Raw genomic sequence first — 23,083 nt, 5'->3', positions numbered from 1 at the left:
AACAAAAGCATCCATTCCCTAATAATAATGTACAAATTGATTTTTATATTGTAAAATAATATTGAGTATAGTATCCTATATATTTTTATATAATTTTATTTTATTGCTTTATATCTAAAATGAGAAATCATTACTAATAGTGTCTGGGTTACATTAAGCAGTGAGATTAGTGTATTCAAAGGTTTCATAAATTTTTAAAAACTTTTTATTGAAGTGTAACACTCATGTAGAACTGTAGTATATGACTTGATACCTTTTCGCACACTGTCACCCCACCCATTCTAAATAAACTGCCTGAGAATCAGAGGGCTGAAATATGCACCCAAGGCCTATGAAGTAATGAGAACATTTACAAAGACCAGGAGTGTCTGTGTTACTCTTTTCTGGATCAAGATGAAAAATAAATAAAATGAATAAAATAAATGTACCCAAACTTATACACCCAAATGGATATTACCTTTCAGAGCAGTCACCTTGGGAAGTAATCATTCTAACCTATTATTAATCATATCTACTTATGACTACTCTTAAGCCTAACCTCACTTCTTAACCAAAACAAAAAAATGGTCCTATCGTTTTCTTATCCATAGGGTTTAGCTCCAAATAATTTTTTACTTTTCCCAAAAATCAAATTCACCAGTTCTAGAACTGAGTGTATATGAGGGGCTTAGCGTCTGTGTGTGTGTGCAGTTTAATGTCTGAAATGCTGATTTCAGAAGCATCTTGTGAAATGCCAGCATTACCAAATATCTAGGTATGGAGATAGCCTTGAAGGTCATTGCCTTGTTAGATGCCTCTTTGCTGGTGCCTAAGGAAAAAAAAAAAAATCACCCTCCTTTCTCCAGAGTCAAACCCTTACAGCCCACCAAAGTACCTTTTCAGTCTCAACTTGCCATTCGGCAGCCCAGGGCTTCCCTTAGTTGCTTTTACAGGAGGGTGTGAGGGCGCACAGCAGAGGATGTAAACAGGAAGGCTGCTTTGACTCCTTAGGGCTTCAGTTGGCAATAATTATTTTTACAAAGTCAAAACATTTGCATCTGTCTTGGGCCATTTAGACATCTGCCCTGTTAATCTGACACTGATTTCCATTGCAACCTCTATTTCTAGATCCTGGGATTCAGGTTCATAATCACCCAGAACTTGAGGTCTTTCAGCGAGTAGAATTTGTTCTGCCTTCTTCCTGCTCCTCCCATGTTTCTCCTGAGTTCTGACTGGCCTCTGCTGTATCTTGGCCCCAGCACTCCACCTGTACACTGTCCCAAAGAGTGCAAGCAAAGAATTAAAATAAAATTCCAAATGCTTCTATAACCTTTGACCCTTTGACAAAGATAATGTAAGCATGGCTTGAGATGGTTTGAGGTTTGAGGCTGCTTGCCTGAATAATCCCCAGCAAAAGTCCCTAATTCTCTGTATCTTATTAGTAGCAGGCAAGGCATGTGAGAAAATCAAGTAACATCTTCAGCCATGAAAACAGGTGTACTGCCTGTGATCACGACCTTCTGAAAGTGACCCCAGAGCTCCAAGAACTCATCAGAAATCTTTAAGAAACTGTGGGCTGAGGTTACAACTTCCTCATAAGAGAATAGGTTGGGCTGTCAAAAGAAACCTGAGTCCAGAAGATCCTTGGAATCTTTGGATGAAGAGTCTGTATACTACCGTAGCATGTCTAAGCCTTTTCAGTTTGCAATTTCCAAGCATGCCCTTGTTTAGTCTTTTGGGCATGGACCAAATGCCCATATGGGACTGTGAAAAAAGTTTCAACACAATTTCAAATGAATTGAAAATTAAACAAAAAATTAACTGTAAGAAAATATGGGTAAATATCTAACCATGGCAAATAAACACAAATCAGGACATGGATAAACGTGAAATACAAATTGCAATATAAATATTTAAAATCTTACCTCATTCAGGGAAAAATGCAAATTAAAGTAACAAGAAATTATCGGTTTTGCTCATAAAAATGGCAAAATATTGTTAATATAATGGTTAAAATGGAATTGGTAAAACCATTCTGCAAACAATTTAGCAAGATGTATCAAAAGCCTACAGTATCCATATTCTTATTTCAAACAAAACCACTGCTAGAATTTTTTCCTAAGAAAACAACAAATGATATAAACAAAGATTTATGCCAAGATATTCATCACATTCTTCTTAATATCTGGAAAAAAATTAAGACAATCAAAATGTTTAATCATGGGCCATGTTAAAATGCATTAGATGATACCCACACAATGAAATATTATGCCAACATGAAAAATGGTATCCTTAAAGATTTTTTTGGCCGGGCGCGGTGGCTCAAGCCTGTAATCCCAGCACTTTGGGAGGCCGAGACGGGCGGATCACGAGGTCAGGAGTTCGAGACCATCCTGGTGAATACGGTGAAACCCCGTCTCTACTAAAAAATACAAAAACTAGCCGGGCGAGGTGGCGGGCGCCTGTAGTCCCAGCTACTCGGGAGGCTGAGGCGAGAGAATGGCGTAAACCCGGGAGGCGGAGCTTGCAGTGAGCTGAGATCCGGCCACTGCACTCCAGCCTGGGCGACAGAGCGAGACTCCGTCTCAAAAAAAAAAAAAAAAAAAAAAAAAAAGATTTTTTAACAATATGAAAAAATACTCAACATTATCAGTTTAAGTATATAAACAATATGAAAGGATTTTTTTGTATTATTTCAATTTGTTTTCTAAGTAACAGGCATAGAGACAGAAAGAAATATGCCACAATATTAATTACAGTTTTCGCAGATTTTGTTTCTTTTTTTTTTTGGTATTTCCCAATTTTTCAACAATGAATATGTATCACTTTTCTAATCTGAAAAACCACCAATTTCAATAAAAGTATATTATCATGTTTAAAACTAAAATGTAGAAATTATATCAGTATTGCATTTTGTGAACTTTTCTGAGTCTTTAGACATTTTTCAGATAACTACATTTTTTGAGGTGATACTATTTTTTTATGATAGGTTATAAACTACATGTAACATTCACAGTGCATTTTTATTCCAAATGCAGAAACTATAACAAGAATATAACCAGACCAACTTTTATTTTGCCATAATGAGATAAGAAATCAACTCTAGACATGACTTCTTAGAGGCAAAGCTAGTTTTCCTAGAAGAATTGCTTCACTGCAGCCCTTCTGATGTTGAGGGAAGGGCTTCTGTACAGAACACCCTCCTGGGCTGCATCCCCAGCCTCATTCTGACACTGACCGCTGAGCAGCCACTGGCTGGATCACTCTGCTAGCTAGAGCTGTTCTTTTCTATTTTGGAACTTTCTTTCATTAGAACTAAATCTTATGGGTCACATAGTCATTTGCAACTCCTTTCCTAACTCAGATTTGGAAGATACCCAGTTTTTCCAAGCAAGTAGAAAAGTTCTATGAGAATGCATAGATCGAATCTCACCTCTGCTAGGACACTCGCCCCCACTACTCCTACCCCATTTTTGTGCTTGATCTTTGGGTGCTGTTATTTTTCTCTTGCTGACATGTCAACATGCTTTTGTTCTCATGGGTTTCTACATAGCACTTTCAATGTGTTGTTGTCATCTCAACAACACAAGTTTCTGAAGCTGCTTCCTTCTTTCTCCTTCTTTTAGATCTTCATAATGTTGAAGACTTGGTTCTACATATGGTACACACGCAATCAACAGTTCATTATTGATATGTTTCTCAGGATTCCCTCTAGAGTTTACGCTTTCTCAAAATCGCATGACTATTCATTCATGCAAGGGCTACGACCTGCCCTTTCCTTACCTGCACTTGCGCACTGCATTTGTGGTGGGCGTTTTGATGGGCAGTAGTAGATCCTTTGTGTAGGCTGCACTAAGAGTCAGAGTGTCACCATCACAGGTCAGGGAAATCAGGACCAGGCGAGGTTCCTGGCGAGCAGTAACCATGTTTCCCTCCTGGTTGATCACAAGCCAAAACCTGCCATTTTCAAAACACAGGATATATGTGAACCATTGACAGGAAGCCAGACGCTGGAGGAGCTCCAATTAGACACTGTTGTCATCTTTGACTTCTTCCCCATAAGCCTGGTGTGTGTGAGTTTGAGAGTGTGTGTCTGTCTGTCCTAAACATCAGCATACAGGACTGAGTCTGTCACTTAATTTCAAAGGGTTTAATAACCACTCAAGCATCCAACATATCTAGAGAACAATTTGAGCTCTTTGATGGTACGGAAATCAAAGATGTTAATTATATTTTCATCTCAATCTCTAGAAAGCCTGAACGCTTTCATTAAACATGCTCCAAGCAGATGACAAGAATCTATTTTACAGAAAGACTTTAAGGGCAGGAGGAAACACAGTGCCTGGCATCCAGTAGGCAATGGGCTCTCATCGGCAGAAATAGCAGGGCTGTTGCTCATATTGTTCACAGAGCATGGAGTTTAGCTGAGCAACATGCAGTGCCACTTATACTCTGCCAGTCCAGCCCCCCACCTTTAAAAACTTTTAATGTTCCAATATTCGGTGCTGTCCATTCTGCAATTTGCTAAACTAGACAGTATTTTTTTCTCTGGCCCAGTATTCCTGGTCTACAGGTACTTCCTAGAAAAAAAGATAAATGGAGAAATAAGAGCAATAGAAAGAGCCATTTCCAGAACAAGAACAATATGTTTTTGTAGGTTATCTCTCAGCTACCAAAGAAACAAAACATATTGGCATTTCAATCCTTTCAGTACACGCTAATCAAATGATTACAGTTATAGAAGTGAGCATGTGCTTTTGAGATTTCCAGACATAAGAAAAAAGTATGGCCGGTACTTTAGGTCGTTCAAGATATTTCTTGCATCACTTCCAGCAGGTTATCATGGCTGAGCTGTTCAGCTACACTAGAAAAATATGCTCAGTATAAGCCCTTTCCCTAACTGCCCTTTTATCAGACTTTGTTTCTGCACAGACAGAGGCCTGCCCTGCCCCAAATCCTTGGGACCAGCAGGTGAATATTCTCCCTAATATTCTTCCTGCTAATGGCAGTTTAGATCTTTCTAAAATGCAAATCTAACTTTAAGACCCCCTCATTCAAAATCCCTCCACGGTTCCTGCTTTCAGGATAAAACCAACTCCTAAGCAAGGGCATGCACAGCCCTTCATGATCCAGCTGCTGCTCCAGCCATTCTTACCTCCCGAGGTCTTCACACAGGCCAGTCTTTTATACATTTTTTTAAATTGCAGTAAAATAGATATAAAACATAAAATACCTAGCATACTCCTATGTACAGACCCAAAAGAATTGAAAACAGGAACTCAAACAGATATATGTGTATCAATGTTTATTGCAGCTTTATTCAAAATGCTAAAAAAAGTAGTAACAGCCCAAGTGTCCATCAACAGAGAATGGAATTTTTTAAATGTGATTTTAACCATTTTGAAGTATGCGATTCAGTGGCAGTAAGTACATTCACAGTGTTGTGCAACCATCAGCACTATTTGCAAAACCTTTTCATCACCCCAAACAGAAACTCTGTACCAGTTAAGCAATAACTCCTCATTTTCCCCTTCCCTCTGCCCCCAATAACATCTAATCCACTTTGTCTCTATAAATTTATCTACTAGACATTTCATATAATCGGAATCATGCAATATTTGTCCTTTTGTGTCTACCTTATTTCAATTAGCATTATGTTTTCCAGGGCCATCCATGTTGTAGCACATATCAGAACTTCATTCCTTTTCATGGCTGAATAGTATTCCATTGTGTGTATATATACCACATTTTGCTTATCCATTCATCCATCAATGGATACTTGGTTGTTTCCACCTTTTGACTACTGTGAATAACATCATAATGAAGGTTCAACACTCAATGCTGCAAAGAACATTCATCCTATTTATGTCCCAGTCCCTTTTGGTAAATACCTTAGAGTAAGCTTGTCCAACCCATGGCCCGTGGGCCACATGTGGCCCAAGACAGCTTTGAATGCAGCCCAACACAAATTGATTAACTTTCTTAAAATATTATGAGATTTTTTTTTTTTTTTTTTTTTTTAGCTCATCGGCTATTGTTAGTGTTAGTGTATTTTGTGTGTGACCCAAGAGAATTCTTCTTCCTATGTGGCCTAGGGAAGCTTAAAGATTGCACAACCCAGCACAGACTATGCCAGCCTTTCCCCAGCATACACCATCCTCTCAAGCCGAGTGTCTTTACCCAGCTTATTCTCTCTCTGGAAAGTTCTTCTCCCAACTTACTTGCCCAGCAAGTTCTGAATTATTTTCCGGTTTTCAGCTCAAGCTGTTACTTCCTCTCTGAAGTTGTCCCTGATGGCCCCAGCCAGCTTCCAGCACTGCGACCTCTATGCTGGCACACTGGCACGTGTCACAACCTCTGTTTAGTTGGTTATCACCTAGGACTGTAAGCCAGTGTTGGCTTCTCTTGATCACACTTTCTGGGAGTGTGTGATGAAGGAAAATAAAGAATTTATCATAGTGTCTGGTACAAAGGCCAGCTCTTCTTATCATCTATTGTAATATGAGCTCAAAAACTGCTTTTTGAATCTAGGTAGTAAAATTCCAGGGCCCTTTGCCTCTCGGGCCTACAAAAACTAATTCAGTAAATTCTATCACTTTTCAGAGCCTACTATACAAAACATGGATTTTTTTTTTTTAGACGGAGTCTTTCTGTCGCCCAGGCTGGAGTGCAGTGGTGCGATCTCGGCTCACTGCAAGCTCCTCCTCCCAGATTCACGCCATTCTCCTGTTTCAGCCTCCCGAGTAGCTGGGACTATAGGCGCCTGCCACCAAGCCCGGCTAATTTTTTGTATTTTTTAGTAGAGACGGGGTTTCACCGTGTTAGCCAGGATGGTCTGGATCTCCCGACCTCGTGATCCACCCACCTCGGCCTCCCAAAGTGCTGGGATTACAGGCCTGAGCCACCGCGCCTGGCCCAAAGCATGGAATATTTAGGATCCTTGGTTTCCTTCCTGAAGCAAAGATGCATGCATCACTAACGTTTCAACTATGTCATGAATTGCCCTCTGTCTTGGGAGCTGGTAGGAGAAAGGTTACAGCTCCCATGAGTCCTGTATTACTTGCTGAGCTGCGAGGGCTTCTCTGGAAAGGAGTTTCAAGTGCAGCCTCACAATGAGACCCGGGGCTGGCCTGAAGCCAGACATTAAAGATTACAAAGCCGTCAGCTCCCGGGTTTTGCAGCCTTCGCTGAACGCCAGGAATCCACGCAACTCTCAGAACCCAGACAGAACATTAACAAGATCACTCTTTACAAAGCCCCAGTGTGCTAAAGAAAATAAGAGTCCTGGTTCCGCTGCTGTGTGGCTCTGAACTCAGCTTCTTTATCCACAAGAGTGCTTGAGAGAATTGGGGAAAACAGCATCTGCAATGCCACCCCTCATTTTTTTTTTTTTTCTTCACTTAGTCTCCCTCTGTCGCCCAGGCTGGAGTGCAGTGGCATAATCTTGGCTCACTGCAACCTCTACCTCCCGGGTTCAAGCGCTTCTTCTGCCTCAGCCTCCTGAGTAGCTGGGATTACAGGTGAGCGCCACCACGCCCGGCTAATTTTTTTTTTTTTTCCTTAGTAGAAATGGGGTTTCACCATGTTGGTCAGGCTAGTCTCGAACTCCTGACCTCAGGTGATCCACCCGCCTCGGCCTCCCAAAGTGTTGGGATTACAGGCGTGAGCCACCGCGCCTGAAAATATTTGTTGAATTGCAGTCATGACTATTATGAGCCCCGCCTTGGTGCGCTCTTGGAGGGCTGGACTCTACAGTTTCAGCTTTCCCCAAGATCTCAAGAAAGTCACTCAAAATAAAGCTACTGGGAACCAATCTCTTTAAGCTAGCCGCCTCCACGAAACGGAGATTAAGAAGTTTGCTCACTGGCAGACACCTGGGAGCGGTACCACACCTCAGCAGGAGCACATGACGCCAAAGAGCCAGTGGGAGATGGAAATCTGCCCACCCCGGAAAACGGGTCCATGCGCTCAGAGTCCCAGAACCCCGGGATCTGATGCTGGGAGCTGAGGGTTCCTTTTACTCTTTGGCCTTGTCTCATCCAACTCCAGTTTCTTTGTAATAGGAGGAAGGACCTGTTAGCAGACTCTGCAGACCTTCCCTGCACTCCTCCCTTCTCAGCCCCTTGCCCGAGCCGGATCAGCGCTGCCCCGCGCCCGCGCTCGGCCGTACCTGTCCCGCAGGTTGCCGCTGCGCAGCCCCATGGCCGTGCACTCAGCCTCGCTCACTGGCAACCCCTTGCAGGATTTCACAGGGTAGATCCAGAGCTGCGCCACGGTGCCCACCTGCTGCAGCAGCCGCCGGCGCCGCGTGGGCCATGTGCGGCGCCAGGCGACAGCCCCCAGCGCCACTGCGGTCAGTCCCAGCACGGCGACCCCGAGCCACCCGGGCCGGGGCTGCGCGAGGAGGACAAAGCGGGCCAGCGCGGAGGAACCGGCGGCGCCCATGGCTGGCTTCTCCGCGAGGTGGCGGCGGCAAGGCCGGAGCGCCCTGCTAGCCCCGGGCCGCTGGGGGAAGGTGCGGCCTTTGGCACTGAGCCCAAAGGGTGGGCAGCTCCCGAACCCTTCCGGGCCAATCAGAGCAGTGCGTCCTTCTGGGGGGCGGCGCGGGGAGTGGGAGGTGGCGGCTCAGCTTCCACTTGGTCTGAGCCCCACGGCCTCTGCAACCTTCCGTCGCCTGCAGCTGCAGGGCGCTGTGCCCTCCCCCACGATCGCTGCAAGTGACCAGTTTATTTACTTACGTATTTATGGGGTCATTTGACCTAAAATAAACAATATACAACATTTGCAGGACAAAGCGTGATTTTGAAATTAAAAATCAGATAGCGGGCAGCAGCCTCTCCTAGGAATAGTAGAGAGCGGGTCGGCCCTGCCTGGCCTGCGCAGTGTCCAGCTCTCTGCTGCGGCCGCCCTCCCCGCAGGCTGCCCAAGGTCTAGGGAGCTTCCAAAGAGTGAGGGTCTCGTGGAGGAGGATGCTACCAGGCCATCTGCGCCAGTGAGACAAGGCCAGAGTTCTCCTGGCGGCAGCTCAGAGCAGCAATGGGTGTCTGAGAGCACCTTCTACGCTCCCGGCGGGGAGCCTCGAGCTGCAGCTGCTTTGGCAAGGCCTTGGCTCAGAAGTTTAGCACTGCACAAGGTCCCCAGGCTGCTTCTGGCGGGAGGGAATGTCACCTGGTCCTGCAGGCACTCACCTCAGTCACTTGTCACTTCCAAATCAGGTTATATTCCAGTCAACAATATCAGCATACCCGAACAGCATGGTTTAGGAGTCAGGCTCCTGTTTGATGTACCAAGCTATCAAAGGAAAAAATTACTTAAACGCTTATTAAAAAGGTAAGGAAGACTATTCACGGCTATTGTAACAGGGGCATCACAATAGGGGAAAGAGATTAGGCTCAGCTCTGTATTACAGCAAAGACTGCTGGGGGTTTATAGCCAAAGAGCAAAGTTCCTCGAGGTCAGTGAATGGAAAATCACTAAGAGGAGACATCAAGTATAGAGGATTATTGATAAACCCACTTGACAGGATTCTACTGAACTAGGCAAGGACTTACACACTGAGGGGACAGATGAGGAATCTGAGCAGATATCAAGGGTGATCAGATATCAAGGATGGGAGAATACTCTGGAAACTGACTAAGCAGGGTTCTTGCTAAACTGGGCTCTGCAGGGAGTAGGGTGGCAAGGTCAAGGCCTCATGAAGAAAAGGGCTCAGAGGAGACCGAAGTTTGGTCGAGAGCCTGTGTCATCCCCAGCTCAGCCATGGTCCCCTGAGCCAGGAGTGTACCTTTCAAGACACAGTCAGAATTGACCATGCAGGGCAAGGGTGCCTTGGATGAGAGAAGTGGGAGTTCACCAAGAGAAAAGAACAACACTCTCCTCTAGCTGGCAACTCACTGCAGAGCAGTTCCGTGCTCAGGGAGGCTCTGTCTTTCCTGGCCTGAACACTTATCTGTCCTGCTTTTCTGCTCTATTCTCTTCTCTTCCAACCCCAGGTCACACTCTGTCTGTAAAGGACACAGCTCAGCAGGATGCACCACTTGATCCTCCTCGGAAAGGCAGCTCCGGGGCACCAAATATGTGTTTCTGTTTATCTCCCTCCTGAATTCCTCTTTGAAAATTTAAGAGGAAAAAATGGTTCCCCTATTTTAATGGTTGACTTTAAAGTTCTGATTTTTCAATTTCATCACTTCCAGAATTTACCCAGGGCTACAGCTCGCTTACTACTTTTACCTCACAGGATGCGGGGGATGGTGGTGAATTTCAGTCCCAGAACCCAGCAAAGGAAAATGGAGGAGGAGGGAACAACCACTCCTCACTGACCACTAGGAAGGCCCCTTGCGGACACTGGCCATCCTGCCACAGACAGGACGCCTGTGTGCCTGCAGCTCACAATGCCCTTGCCCCCTGCCAATGACAGAAGCCAGTGTTTGTGGAGTCAGATTGTGTCTCTGGAGGCAATCAGAAAGGGTAAGGAAAAATAAATTGCAGTGACTCAAATTCTAATATAAAGAGAGAAGCCCAGGAAGAAGACTCATAAATACCAAAGATAAAGCAGGATTGAGATTCACGTTTATTAGTTACAAAGAAACTATAAAATTGTAAGTAGGTGAATTCAGCCATATACTATTTCAGTGAACATTTTTGCTTAAGATCATACCAAAGTAGTTCGTTTTTTTGTTACAAAAAAATTATTTGCATTGAAAAAAATATGTTCATGCTGTCTTCCTTGCAATCCTACTCTCAAAATTCCATCCTCTTTTAAATGTCATCCTCTTCTTTATCTTACTTGGAATTCCAGGTGGTGTATCTGGCAGTTACACACAAACAGGTTACTTTTATATGGCTTAATAAAGGTGTAATAGAATATTAAAACTAAGTCTATAAGAAAATTTCCATACTCAAGTACAGCCCAGATTCCATAATGCTAGAGCACATGAGTGAAAAGTCAACAGGATTCAATGGCCACGTAAAGACCAATATTAGGCATTTGTGAGTGTGGTAACATGTGTCCTGCACATCAGGTAATCTTGATAGGTAATAAAAGGAACACATTTTTAAAACATTTTTGCAGCTTTTTAGTTGATTCATTAAATTTGCTTTATTCGTCAAAAAGTCAGGAAGTAAAAGCATAAAGCCATGATAACATTCAAAATAGCATTTTTGATGATGTTAATTATTTTTAAAGCCTTCAGTACCTAAAATTTATACATATACCTTCATATTCCCACCTCTAATACTTTCCTTGCATTAACCTGGAGGATACACAACTTTGAAAAGTCAAAAATCGAGATTGTTTTCCAGGGTAAAGATAGTTGAAGGCTGGATAATAAGGATTTGCTGAGGTATTGCTGCCGCTGTTGTTAAGATCTCAGTCAATCCCTCCTGGTTGCTGAAGCCTGAATAAATAATAAGAATCTCTGGTTATTTGGTTATTTATCCTACTGTTCATAAATAATTCAAACTCCCACAAAACAGTCACTTATTGAGGTTACACATATAAATGTATGGTGCAGTGCTGTGCAGAAAGCATGGCCTATTAGCTCCAATTCACATCAGCTCCCAGACCATACATCAGCTGACCTAGCTGAGCCTTTGTTTCTCATTCACAAAATGCCTATTATCATATCTATCTCACAGAGATCCTCTCACAGATAAAGATTACACAAGGCCTTCTGGGGAGCAGAGACAATTGGAAATTGAGGCTGAGTAAACCACAGATGTTCGTTGCCTCCATCCACTGCAAAACAGGATCTGGTTGGATGAGTTTGTGACCAAGTGACATGGAAAACCCTCAGTTGTTAAGGTATCTCACAGCCACTGGGCTCCCTCAGATGCAGAGAACACATGAAAGCCCTTGGCTCACACATTGATCCAGGTCCAGTCAATCATGACTGAAACAGCAGGACACAGGATCAGTTTCACTCAAGCTAGATGGCTCAGGCTTGGGTCCACTCTCCCCAAATGGGGCTTTTAGAAATGCCAGGCACTTAGGAGCTTCACAGTTTCCTCTCTAGTATCAATACTTATTGTATTTCATCAAATCCAAGATATACCAATTGTAAAATGCACCATTATTTTATGCATCACTGATAATTTTATGCATCACTGATATTTTTCAAAAGGCACCCTGAATGTTATAAGAAGCTGACTGATATCAGAGATGTTAGAATAGGATCTCAGAACTGATGAAATATGGTTATGGTTATGCAAATACCTAGTCATAATAGTAGTCAATAGAAGTGTAGTTCCTTTTTGCCCACCTCAAGGGAAAAGCCTGTGTCATGTTTATACCCATTATGGAACCTAAGACTGGATCATGATGGAATGATGGCAATAAAAAACATAACTAATATTTACTGAGTACTTTATTTGTATTGCAGTGCTGAAACTTTATATGAATTAATACTCAAGATAACTTTTGTTGGTTGTTTTGGTAAGTACTATTATTCCCACTTTATAGATAAGAGTACTGAGACTTAAAGAGAAGTTAAATATCTCATTCAACTTAGGAAGATGTTTGGATTACCAACCCAAGTCTATCTAATGCTAGATCTAGACCTTCTAAGCCACTATGTTACCCTGTCCTTAAGGACGGTCAGGTTGTGGATGTCAGGACTGCAAGGGTAAGTAACACACGTGAGAAGCTCAGGCCAGAAACAGAGAAGGATGGTCAAGAGTTTTGGAGATGAGGTGACCTTAAGAACTAGGTCATGGATTTTATGAGAGAACTTGCTTAAAATCTCCAACTTGAGGTCTTCTGACCAACTTTCTCATTCCTTTCATTTGGGAGTTAGGCTTTTGCCTCCAGGAGTCAGGGCTGTATTGGACACAATGAAATCAATGTGAGAACATTATTTTCTAACTCATGATTCAGGATCCAGTCACTTTGATGCACTGATTTTTTTTTTCAAACTTCAATTATACTTTAAAAATACATTTGATAAAAAGCATCCAATTTAAACATTTTTCCCAAGTTGATGTTGAATAATTTAAACATTTCCTCTTCTATCTGAGACAGAAAAAATAAATACAAAACTCTTGAGAATCAGTCACCTTCATTTTCCTATTCCTTAATGATGTTCTGTAATAAGCTGTGAACATATACCTGTCTTTCTGCTGAGCCTCTTCCATCAGCATTTTACCATTAAATGGGAAATAGGGGTGGAGAAGGCTGAGGTAGGAGTACACAGATTACTGCAGGGAACAGAAATTAAGGGCATTTTCCAACTCCAAAGATCAGAACACAAAACTGCTTATTCTCTCAAGAATTAAAGCAGCATAACATAAAAAAATAAATAAAATAAAATAAAATAAACATAAGAAAATGCAGCAATGGCTCCAAGACAGTGTATTCAGAAGCAAAGCTGACCCTTTACCATATTACCCTAGTGGATCCGTCACTACACCATCCGATACACGGGGTCACCAACTCTCAGGCTTCCAATTTTTTCCACTGAATAATAGATCCCAAAAAGTGGAGATGACTTGTATAATTCCCTCTCAGAAGGATCACACAGGCGGTAGCTGAAACAAACAAAAATTCAATCATCAGACACAAAAAGGAAATAATAATCGAAATATTCTCAATAGAACTCAAGTTTGCCTTCCAACTTATTTATAAATACACAGCAAACCTTTTCTAAAATGTTGACAGAGAAGTCTGTGGACAATTAGTCAAACTGCAAATAATTCTAGCTTTTCTAGAAGTATCCTGGAAGTCTATGCAATTTCTCCATGGCTTCAGTTTAAGGCCAAAAAGAAAAAACGTATGTGTACATATAAAATAAATACTTCGTCTATATGAGTACCTTCGACTTCACAACTCATTGAAACAAATGCCCCTGAAAACACAAAATGGAATGGCCCTGAACTCTACAAATCTTCTGTCTAGTGCATTTAAGCACCATGCTTTCAATCCCCTCCCGGTTTATAAGCCCAAAGCTGGGGTTCACTGGTGAGCAAAAATTCAGACAGATATGCAGTTGTCAGGTGGGTCTGGACTACTGCAGAAGTTAGTCTTTTCCCATTGTCCTGTCCAAAAAAATAATAAATTTCACAGCATCTTAAATAATTATCACTACATCTTAAAAATCAAAAACAAAATAGAATTGCAAATCTGAAAGCATCATGAAATAACCTCTTCTCCAAGCTATACCCATTGGAAACAATCCACAAAACAGAGGAAAGAGAAAATAGAATATAGCTCCAAAGAATGTTAAGCCTAAATTACTATCTTCATTGGGAACTAAAGTCAGCCAAACTTCTTTAAATAACAAAACAAGAGAAATCCTTAGCATAAAAAAAGCTCCTCAATAAAAAATCTCTGACAATTCATTACATTCATTTTTTTCTAATATTTCATTATGTAGTTTCAATTATTCTCATATTCCTTGATATTGATTCTAATGGAGGAATCTGAGTTGCAATAAACATGATTAAATAAAGTGTTTGAGGCCTAAATTTGGAAAGGCACATATAAATATTATTAAAAATTGATATGAGAGACATTAAAATTTCAAAATGTAGTATTATACAATTAAAAGTTTATCAAAGCTGGGCACGGTGGCTCATGCCTGTAATCCCAGCATGTTGGGAGGCAGGCGAATCACTGAGGCAAGGAGTTTGAGACTAGCCTGGCCAACGTGGTGAAACCCTGTCTCTACTAAAAATACAATAATCACCCAGGTATGGTGGCACACACCTGTTGTCCCAGCTACTCAGGAGGCTGAGGCTGGAGAATCACTTGAACCCAGAAAGCAGAGGTTGCAGTGAGCTAAGACCACGCCACTGCACTCCAGCCTGGGGGAAAGAATGAGATTCCTCTCAAAAAAAAAAAAGAGTTTATCCAAGGCACTAGAGGATCCATCCAGGAAAAGAGAGAAAGCAACAGTGCTCTCATTAACCAATAGACACAAATCAGTCAGAAGGTAGAGTGGAAGGTGCTCCAGAGAGAAAGGTCATATCTTCCCTAAAGCAGACATAGCACTTAAACCCATAGGTAGTTCTGGGGTGGAGATAATATTTAAAATACACTGGCCGTGGTGGTATTCTACCTCTTCAGGGTGTCCAGTGGCTCTTTCCTGTCTATGATTCCAGTGTCTGGGTCCACCGTGGTCAAAATACACCTGTCATGCAATAACCAAGGGTTAGGTGATGGTTAGGAACCAATGGGTGGGCCACACCGCAGTCCTGGGGTCCAGCAAGGCTCATTACCTGGGGCATGCCATTATCTTTTTCACTTCTACACTACCAATTAGGAGTTTATCCCAGGTATCCTAAGAGAAAAGAGAAAGTTATCTTTTAAATGGAGGCTTCATTAGTCTTTGAGTCTGTTTATTCTTTGGCTCATATTAAGTATGAAACTATTATAGCAGAAGAAAGCAGCACAAGGTGACACCAAGAAATATCTCCCAGAGGACTCAAAGGGAGGCAGCATACTGGCAAGCTCAGGTCCACCTCTTGACTCCCAGTCTCAAAATCCTGATTCCATCATGACAGGGATGACAGATCTTCTATACGGTGCAGTTTGCCATGAGAGTCATAAATTAACAGAAAAGTCAATGTGTGGATATACAATGAGAAATGTATAACTTGCAAGACAAGCCCACACTTTCCTTATAGCTAAGCTGCAGTAGAACCCAAGTTACAATCTGAAGGTTCTTTGAAGAGTGGGGACATCACCCAAGAAAAGGCAGTCATGATTCACACATTCAATGCTGCCACCTCCACAGACAGGGAGCCTGCTAATGGGGTCTTGATCCCACTGCCACTGACTGTGCCTTGCCTTCCCACCCTTGAACGTGGGCACCACCAACACTTGCCTCAGGGATGAACTCAATCCTCACAACTTTGAGGGAGGTGCTCTCATGAGCCCCATTTTACCCAAAGAAATTGAGAACTAGAGAGATACAAAATTATCTCAAGGTCACACCAGAGGATATAAAGCAGCTGGGTTTGAAATCTTTCTGATTCTGAAGGTAGGACTTTGAACCACCCAGCTTTTAACCACATATATGTTTATATGGGCACACACACATATACAGAAACATATATGAGGGATATAGAGATCGTATTATATATATATAATATGATTTCTTTTTATACACACACACACCACACACATACATATACATATACAAGGTGGTTATGTGGATTATATTGTAGGGAGGCAAAATATCACCTCTACCCTCTTAGGGTTTTTCAGCTGGGCCTGATAATTAAATTGACATAAGATAGATCAACAGGAGAAATGCACACATATTTGTTGAATATAACTTTTATGTGGCACAGGAACCTTCATGACAAAATGAAGATGCCATTAGAGTTGAACACTTATATTATATACAGAACTGGGCAAAGACGTGGCAGGACTAGGGTACTTAACGGAGTAGAGAGGGACAGGGAAGATGAGGATTGGTTTCACAGTTTGTACAGATTTCCCTTGGCCTCAACTTTCTGTCCTTGATAATAAGCATGACATTTTTCTTCTGGTACTGGGAGACATCTTTTACACAGGAATTTCATCTCCTGCTTGTAAGAAACAGAAGGAAGGGCAGAGTGATCCTCTTGCGCCTCTGTTTTTCAAGTGTCCTTAACTCAAAAAAGTCAATATGCTGGAGCGGCATGTTTGGGGGTCATGTGATTTTAACTCCTTCAACATTACATATAGATATATAATATGATACATGATATGGTTTGGGTCTGTGTCCCCACCAAATCTCATGTCGGATTGTAATCCCTATTGTTGGAGGTGGGACCTGGCGGGACGGAATTCAGTCATGGGGGTGGATCTTTCATGAATGGTTTAGCACCATCGCCTTGGTGCTGTTCTTTCTCGTGATAGTGAGCGAGTTCTTGCGAGATCCGGTTGCTTAAAAGTGTCTGGCACTTCCCTTTAGCTTTCTTGCTGCTGCTTCTGCCATGTAGGAAGCTGGACCTCCTTTGTTTTCCACCATGATTGGAAGCTTCCTGAGGCCTCCCCAGAAGCAGAAGCCGCTCTGTATCCTGTACAGCCTGCAGAACCATGAACCGCTTTTCTTTCTTTCTTTTTTTTTTTTTTTTTTGAGGCAGAGTCTCACTCTGTTGACCAGGCTGGAGTTCAGTGATTCAATCTCGGCTTACTGCAATCGCAACCTCCACCTCCCAGATTCAAGCGATTCTAGTGCCTCAGCCTCCTGAGTGGCTGGGATTACAGGCACGTGCCACCACGCCCGGCTAATTTTTGTATTTTTAGTACGGATGGGGTTTCGTAATGTTGGCCAGGCTGGTCTCGAACTCCTAACCTCAGGTGATCTGCTCCCCTCGGCCTCCCAAACTGCTGGGATTACAGGGTGTAAACTACCACGCCCAGCCTAAACCTCTTTTCTTCATAAATTATCCAGTCTCCAGTATTTCTTTATAGCAATGTGAGAACAGACTAATACATATATCCAGGCATATTACAACCTTTTGATTTTATGATGCGTTTATTGAGAGGTAACCCCATGGTAAGTCAAGAAGCATTGGCACACACGGGAGGGGGTGTATATAGAGCATATAAAGTTTGCAGGCCCCTCCGTGAATAGGGAGGCCATCTGTATTCTTTATCTGTAAGGCACCATGCCTGTCTCTGCTGATACCTACTGACTTAAGGTTTGAATTTCACAGGGCAATCCTCTGTCCAGGTCTCAAGGTAGGAGGCATCGGGATACGGGGCCTCACTACTGCCTCCGTAAATCAACAACATAGACTGTGAGTCTAAGGAATTTGGAGAAAAATCGTCTCAAGTTAGCAACCAAAGAAACCTATTCCTACTTACCTGGCTGCTTCGCTTGGGCAGGAGGCATAAGAAGTCTGAAGTCTCTGCAGGAGGCAGAGCAGGGCAGCGGGTAGGGACTAACCCCATAACTGTTCCCCCTATACCACTGATGACTAGGCCATGTCTGGTCCTCCTTCAGCGGTAAGCCAGCCCTTCCAACCCCCTCCCGCGCCTACAGTGGTGCTTCAGCAAATGCAAATGGTTCTCCAGTACCTACCGGGTCTTCAAAACTCAGAAATCTCCTACAGGGCAAGACCACAGCTATAGACTGAAGTAGGGAGGTCTCCATGGATGCACTGGGTTCTAAATCGTCCTTTAGGAAACTGCTGCTTTGCGGAAATAAACGCCACGTTCCAACTAACCAGTTGAGGATAACTGTGTGTACACATCGTGGGTAAGGAATGGAATCACCATGTCCTACTCAGGACTTATTACAAGCACTCCTAGCCAGCAACTTATTGCGCAAAACTACAAGACAACCACAGCGGGTGGCTAACCTCCTGGCAGATCGTGACCTCCGATGGAGTGTGACCCAGGAAGGCAGCTACTGTACTGGGAAGTGAGGACCGATGGGTACCCTGGCCTAAAAGGCGGCCAGGAAGCCTGGACACCTTTCACCACACGAGGGCGCTGCGGACACAGGAATGGGAGCCGACTCAGCCGCCTTGTGCTGAAAGCACCCAGGCCCTGCAAGTATCTTCGGTTCACTTTTTGTTTTATTCTTTCAGGAGTGCTGATGAATTTAAGATTTCCAAGCCACATAACGGTGGCAATTCTGCGTCGTTATTATGATAGAAAGCAGGCACAAATTCAGTTAGTCATCTATTCTCACTGTTAGACAACCGCAAGGCGCCGTTTGGAAGAGCAAATTGTCTGGGTTCGTTAAAAATCGTCTGCAGCACCCACAGATGCCAGCTCTAGTTACTTCCTAAAATAGTAATCACCACATATAATCATATATATTCTCACCCTAATCTGATCATTGTCAGCATTTTGGTGTAAAGCATTATTTGCAGTTAAAAAAAAAAAACTATGCTAATTAAGTTTAAATGCAATTATTAATTCAGTTATTAAAAATGATACATTTTATACTATTAAAATGCATTTAATAATGCATGGAATTTTATTCCATTATATTCTACTAGACATACATAACAGTGAAATAAGCTATTTGGTAAGTTCCAGTGTCTCCTCAAAGGAAGACACACACGTGACCAACAAGCGTATGAAAAAATGCTCAATATCACTGATCACTAGGGAAATGCAAATCAAAACCACAATGAGCTACCATCTGACACCAGTCAGAATGGCTATTACTAAAAAATCAAAAAATAACAGGTGCTGGCGAGGCTGTGGAGAAAAGGGAAGGTTTACACACTGTTGGTGGGAATGTAAATTGCTTCAACCACCGTGGAAAGCAATCTGGAGATTTCTCAAAGAACTTAAAATAGAACCGTCATTCAACCCAGCAATCCCATTATTGGGTATACACCCAAAGCAATATAAAGCATTCTACCACAAAGACACATGCACACGTATATTCATCACAGCACTGTTCACAACAGCAAACACATGGAATCAACCTGTCAACAGTGGACTGGATAAAGAAAATGTGGTATACAAACATTATGGAATACTCTGCAGCCATTAAAAAAAAACCCGAGATTATGTCCTTTGCAGCAACATAGATAGAGCTGGAGGCCATTATTCTGAAAGAATTAATGCAGGAACAGAAAACCAAATACCACATGTTCTCACCTATAAATGGAGGCTAAATATTGAATACACATGGATACAAAGAATGGAACAACAGACACGCGGGCCTACTCGAGGGTGGAGGGTAGGAAGAGGGTGAGAATTGAAACACTATCGGGTACTATGCTTATTTCCTGGCTGACAAAACAGCCTGTACACCAAACCCCCAGCAACACACAATTTATTTATATAAAAAACCTGCACCCGTACCCCTGCACCTAAAAAAAATGTTGGAAAGAAAAAAATAAATAAGTAAATAGGTAAAGAAAAAGATTCCAGGGTCTTCCCTAAACACAAAATCAGCTCGAGACGCTTAGTGCGCCCCCTGCTGGTAACCAACCTTTGCTGGTAACCAACCTTTCCGCAGTCTGCCGAAATCCGGGTCCCAATGACATTTACTTAGAGTGACGGGATAAAACCATGGAGTTTCCCAGATGAAAGAAGCAAGGAAAGGAAGAGGAAAATGCAAGGAGGAGGGGGAGTACTATACATAAGGGGCTCAGCCCTGAGGAAATAATCCCGAGAATTTGCTATGAATGAATGTGTGCACATCTTGTAAATACTAAATTAAGACTAGAGGGTTTTCCATCACAAGCAGCACCCAGAGAGAGAAGTGAAATAAGGGTGGGGCGGGTGGGTGTTGTGGAACACACAAATGAGGGTGTTTGTCTGTTTGAAACCTTCATTAGAATCCATATAGGCATTTGCCAAGCAAAAAATTAGATGTATGAAACTTAAAAGGTGACTACTAACGGAGAGTCTCCCTTCCTCTTTTCCTGTCTCTCTTTCCATAGATGCATATGAATGTGTACACACACACACACACACACACGGGTCTGTATAGACACACAGATGCATGGCTATACCCATAGAGAGAGAGGAAGTAGATACAGATGTAGAGAATATATATCTCTACCTATATAGTCCATCTCTCTATGTATAGCCAGAGAGAGAGAGTGCAGAGTCAGGTGAAAATAGAAGCCAAGGCAAGTTCTCAAATACCAGCTGGCACAGAAGGACAAGACCTCTGAGAGTGAGGTGGAAAGAGCCTGCATGGTCTGCTGTGGCAATGGGCTATGAAAGAAATCACTTGGAAGAGCACAGATCAGAGCAGCAGTTCAAATTAGATCCACGGCCACCAAGCCTCTGGGAGCCAGTTCCTGGAGCCTCCTGCCACTGCCGTCCAGGCCCCTTCCTCTGCTTCATCTCAGTCACAGGATTGGCGCCTCCCTTTCGCTGCTCCTGGTTTTCTATGCATGTGTTTATGATATTGTGTTGTACACACAATTGTTAGAAGCAATTTTAAACTATTTTGTGATAAATCGAGGGAATAATAAACAAGACTGTTCTGTTTCTAAATCCATAGCAATTTTTCTGACTTGGCATCAGTGACTCTACATGATTATAGGAAGCTCAAAATCACCTACTGGAGAGTCGCTAAATATACATGGGGCACATGTGCACTAATCATTATTCAGGTATTTCAAAAGGGTGTGCCCAGTCTAGACAACACGATATAACCTCGTCTCTACCAAAATTACAAAAATTAGCCAGGTGTGGTGGTGTGTGACTGTGGTCCTAGCTACTCAGGAGACTTGAGGCAGGAGGATGGCTTCAGCCTGGGAGGCAGAGGTTGCAGTGAGCTGAGATCACGTCACTGCACTCCAGCCTGGGCGACAGGGTGAGACCCTGTCTGGAAAAAAACGAGGATGTGAGCCTATATCTATTAACACTGAATACTTTTCAAGGTGTCACTGAGTGAAAAAAGCACAAGGCACATTTTAGGTATGTGTGTTTATGTATAATAGAGAACGATTCCATTCACATACAAAATCTGTATACATAGCTATGTGTACACATTTATAGCAATAAATCTGGAAGGCTCCTCACCAACATTTAAACATTGTTTTTCATAATAAATCTTGATTTTCTTCTTTTGCCTTTTTGCTTTATTTTTTATAAGAGGTATAAACCCAACAGCACATCTTAAAAATAACTTTCGTCTAGATAGTTTATCAGATTCTCTCTGACATCAAATACATGATGTCTTTTCCAACACCAATTCTGCAATTCTCTGACACCAACTGGGTGTCCAACAATTCAACCCAATTCTGACACTCACTACTAGAAGCAAGTAGAGATACCTTAGGTAAGTCCTACAAGACTTCCCCCCATCCCAGATGCCAGCCAAGTGCAGGCCAACCATGCTTCTCACCAACCGGCTATAAATTGAGGGTTCCCACAACCCCCTCCTAAGGTTTGACAAGTTTCTAGAATGACTCCCAGAACTCAAAAAAAGCTTTACTGTTGTTCCCGACTTATTTTAAAGGATGCAACTCAGGAACAGCCCAGTGGAAATGCTGTCTAGGGCAAGGGATGGGGACGGGGGCTCTCTGAGTTTTCACGCCCTCTCTGGGTGCACCACCCTCCCAGAACTTCAATGTGTTCTCCAACTCGGAAGCTCTCCAAACCCCATCTTTCAGGAGGTTTTTGGAAGTTTTATTTCATGTAAATGATTGGTAAAATCATTGGCCATTGGTAACCGAACTCAACCTCCAGCCCCTCTCCTTTTCCCTGAGGTTAGGGCTGGGTAGGACTGAAAGTCCCAACCCACTAATCATGGCTTAGTCTTTCTGAGAACCAGCTCCCATACCAAAGCTGTCTAGGGACACCCCTCATTCCCCAAGAGTCATCTCACTAGCATAAAGTCAGGTATGATTGAAAGGGGCTTGCTATGAATGACAAAAGAAACTCCTCTCACCCCTGTCACTCAGGAAATTCCAAGGGCTTAGGAGCTCGTGCCAGGAACAAGAGACAAAGACCAAATATATACTTCCTATTACACCAGAGTTAAATGATCTGAAACCAAAAGTTATTTTTTTCTATTCTTAAGACATACAAGCTAATGAATATTCCTTAATGTCATATTTCAAAATTTAATCACTCTTCTTACAAAGAAAGACCATGCCATGGTTCCTGCATTTGGATCCAGTTCATATCAAGCAAGTCTTCAGCATCCACTGCCCGCAAACACACACCACACACACACACACACACACACACACACACACACACGCCCTATCCAGAGTGCCTCTTTCCCACTGGGATCCTGCAAGTCTGATGTCCTGACCTCAGCTGCAGCCCTCTACCTACTGAAACCTTGATCCCACTTGGCCCTGAGACCCTTGCGGGCAGACACAGTGAGGTTGTCTCTGTTGTCTTAGCATCTATCTCAGAGATTAGCACTAAGGAAACAAACATTTGTTGCAAATATGAATATTTCAGAATTTGGGGACTAAGACAGGATGCCATACACTAAGAATTACCAACTTAAATAAGGCATTACTTTTCACTTAACAAATTAGTAAAACTTATAGCGATGCCGGCAAGAGGACAATGAAAAGGGCACATTTATGCTCACCTTGAGGGAATATAAATTGGCACAAGGTTTCTGGAAAGCAATTTGGCAATACATACAGAGAGCCTTTAAAATTCTGCATTAGCATTTCCTAAGAATACTTTTGGAAATGTAGATACCGACCATTTTACAAA

General features: G+C 42.6%; 2 protein-coding genes across 5 annotated transcripts in view; both read right to left on the bottom strand.

Moving 5' to 3' along the window:
• Positions 1-9,042, bottom strand: part of MTARC1 (mitochondrial amidoxime reducing component 1) — a 29,135-nt gene extending 20,093 nt beyond the window's left edge. For both annotated transcript variants that reach the window (XR_004433851.1, XM_033197179.1), the window contains exons 1-2: positions 8,150-9,042; positions 3,763-3,936 (exon numbers count right to left, since the gene is read on the bottom strand). Coding sequence is in view for 1 of the 2 variants with exons in the window: in XM_033197179.1 (XP_033053070.1) it covers positions 3,763-3,936; positions 8,150-8,424 (449 nt within the window). In the remaining variant the exon portion in view is untranslated. The remainder of the gene's footprint in view (positions 1-3,762; positions 3,937-8,149) is intronic.
• Positions 9,043-10,526: 1,484 nt separating this feature from the next.
• MTARC2 (mitochondrial amidoxime reducing component 2) overlaps positions 10,527-23,083 on the bottom strand; it is a 37,345-nt gene continuing 24,788 nt past the window's right edge. The window contains exons 5-8 of one of the 3 annotated variants that reach the window (XM_033196957.1): positions 15,193-15,254; positions 15,033-15,104; positions 13,356-13,503; positions 10,527-11,375 (exon numbers count right to left, since the gene is read on the bottom strand). In XM_033196957.1, the coding sequence (XP_033052848.1) occupies positions 13,380-13,503; positions 15,033-15,104; positions 15,193-15,254 (258 nt within the window). In that variant the 3' untranslated portion in view covers positions 10,527-11,375; positions 13,356-13,379. Of the gene's footprint in view, positions 11,376-13,348; positions 13,504-15,032; positions 15,105-15,192; positions 15,255-23,083 lie in introns of all 3 variants that reach the window. The other 2 variants (XM_033196958.1, XM_033196959.1) reach the window with 2 other exon arrangements.

This window comes from Trachypithecus francoisi, unplaced genomic scaffold (genome assembly GCF_009764315.1).
Source record: "Trachypithecus francoisi isolate TF-2019V2 unplaced genomic scaffold, Tfra_2.0 Lachesis_group5, whole genome shotgun sequence".
In the NCBI taxonomy this organism is placed as follows: domain Eukaryota; kingdom Metazoa; phylum Chordata; class Mammalia; order Primates; family Cercopithecidae; genus Trachypithecus; species Trachypithecus francoisi.
Note: the sequence above shows the minus strand (reverse complement) of the source record. Positions and strands in the feature narration are given on the sequence as shown.